At 48.7% G+C, this 2024-nt stretch overlaps 1 protein-coding gene across 2 annotated transcripts in view; it reads left to right on the top strand.

The window, feature by feature from the left end:
- Positions 1–2024, top strand: part of PAFAH2 (platelet activating factor acetylhydrolase 2) — a 37070-nt gene that overhangs the window by 7360 nt on the left and 27686 nt on the right. For both annotated transcript variants that reach the window (XM_012811400.2, XM_023519120.1), the window contains exons 2-3: positions 630–765; positions 1686–1836. In XM_012811400.2, coding sequence (XP_012666854.1) covers positions 676–765; positions 1686–1836 — 241 coding nt within the window. In that variant the 5' untranslated portion in view covers positions 630–675. The remainder of the gene's footprint in view (positions 1–629; positions 766–1685; positions 1837–2024) is intronic.

Genomic DNA, 2024 nt, shown 5'->3' with positions numbered 1-2024 from the left:
TAACTTGGGAAAGTTACTCAACCTCCTTATGCCTTAGTTTCCTCATCTGTACAACAGGGCCTTCATAGTACCTACTTCAGAGAGTTGTTGAGAGAATGGAGTGGTATAATGTATGTAGAGAGCTTAGGATGGTGTGGACAGTCAATAATAGATCTTGGTGGTTATTTTTAGCCTCATGAGGGCGAGGTCTGTGTTATAGCCTCTACCACGGTCATTGCTATGCTGGGCACATGGTAGGTGCTGATAAACAGCTGGAAGTGGGTTTTGAGGAATTTGGATGCTCTCTCTCCTCTTCACAATTATCTCCTCATCCCACTAAAAATAAAAATAAGCACCAAAACCTTGACTAAGTAGAAGATATGGGCGGTGCCTGTGGCTCAAAGGAGTGGGGCACCAGCCCCGTATGCTGGAGGAGGCGGGTTCAAAGCCAGCCCTGGCCGAAAACTGAAAAAAAAAAAAAAAAGCAAAAACAACAACAACAAAAAAGTAGAAGATGTGCAAGGTTTCATGCGTGTGGGGCAGGGAGGATGGAATGGTAAGGAGGGTGGACAGGAGTGGCACATGACATGGGTAAGCAACAGGAAGCTAAGAGGAAACCAGCAAAGGCTGTTCTGTGTTCTGCTCTCCAGCCTTCAAGTTCAGCACCACACAGTGATTGGATTCACCTGTGATGAAATGGGGGCCAACCAGTCCGTGGGCTTTCCACCTGTTACGGGGCCCCACCTCGTAGGCTGCGGGGATGTGATGGAGGGTCAGAGTCTCCAGGTGAGCGCCTCCAGCTCTGTTGCTGCTTCTGCCTTACCAATCGCAAGTCTGATTGTGCGTTTCCATGTTGGGGAAACTGAGTGAGAGCCGGTCTAGATTTGGTTACCAAACCCCCAGGTCTGTCTTCCCTGGTATATTCTTACTCTTTCCAAATACCAGAAACATCCCAGTAGACAGAGATAGTGAGTGGTTTTTCCAGCCAGGAGGAAAGGGGACTTCAGCTTCAAAGGCAGCTTGCAGATCTTCTTACCTGGTTGTGGGCAGATGCCTGATCCTGGAAAGGTTTTCGATCTCATCCTAATCCAGGTATATGAGAGGAAGAACTTGGGCCATGTGCCATTGGCCTTGGGCTCCCCAGAGTGGGGAGGAGGACAGTTTCCTTTTTTCCTCTCCTGTCCGGCCTCCCATCTGTTTGCCTCTTGTGCTTTGGCTTCTGGACTTGCCCTCCTAGGTCTTTCTCCTAGCCCTGGGACACTCCTTGTGAGAGACACACACTTCCTGGTAACCCTTCACCTTCTCCCGTGTAAAACGAGTGTGCTGCTGCTTCCCAAGAGCTAATCCTGGCTGAGTGGCCTGAGTGAGCCACCCATGCGACCCTATTCAACACCAGGGCTCATCCCTAGCTCTAGAACTCCTTCAGGCCTGGGCTCAGGGCTCGATTTAAATCTTTCAATGTCCCAAGCACTCAAAATATTTTTTGGTGCATCCCCCAGATGTAATCAAGTTGTAGTTGAGTATTTGAAATAACATAAGCTTTACATGTATGCTTCTTTCTAGATTTCTGAATGTAAACTTCAGGTATGTTAATTGAAATTTAAGTTTCCCTGTTTTAGTACCCTGTTTTGCTGGTGCCTAAATGTCTGCTGAGTGTATCTGCTACGGCTTCTCGCTCTGAGCAGCTGCTCTCTTTTTTCCTACAGGGAAGCTTCTTTCGACTCTTCTACCCCTGCCAAGAGGCAGAGACCACAGAACAGCCCCTCTGGATTCCCCGCTATGAGTACTACACGGGCCTGGCCAATTACCTGCAGTTTAATAAGCGCTGGGGGGCACTGCTGTTCAACCTGGCTGTGGGTAAGGGTTAGCTTGACCCCCAGATTCTTCCCCAGTTCCTTAGTTATGTTCCTAAGAGATCCGCAAGCAGATATGCTCCCTTGTAGCTTGCAGCATCCAGCCCTTTTGTAGGGGGCATCCATTAGCTAGTATGGTATGGAGAGTTGGGAGAGAATTAAATACATAAGGGCTCGAGTTATCAGGCTCGG

The sequence above is a fragment of the Otolemur garnettii genome, unplaced genomic scaffold (assembly GCF_000181295.1).
Source record: "Otolemur garnettii isolate 467f Iridium unplaced genomic scaffold, OtoGar3 scaffold00156, whole genome shotgun sequence".
Classification (NCBI taxonomy): Eukaryota; Metazoa; Chordata; class Mammalia; order Primates; family Galagidae; genus Otolemur; species Otolemur garnettii.
This window is presented reverse-complemented; position numbering and strand designations above follow the sequence as displayed.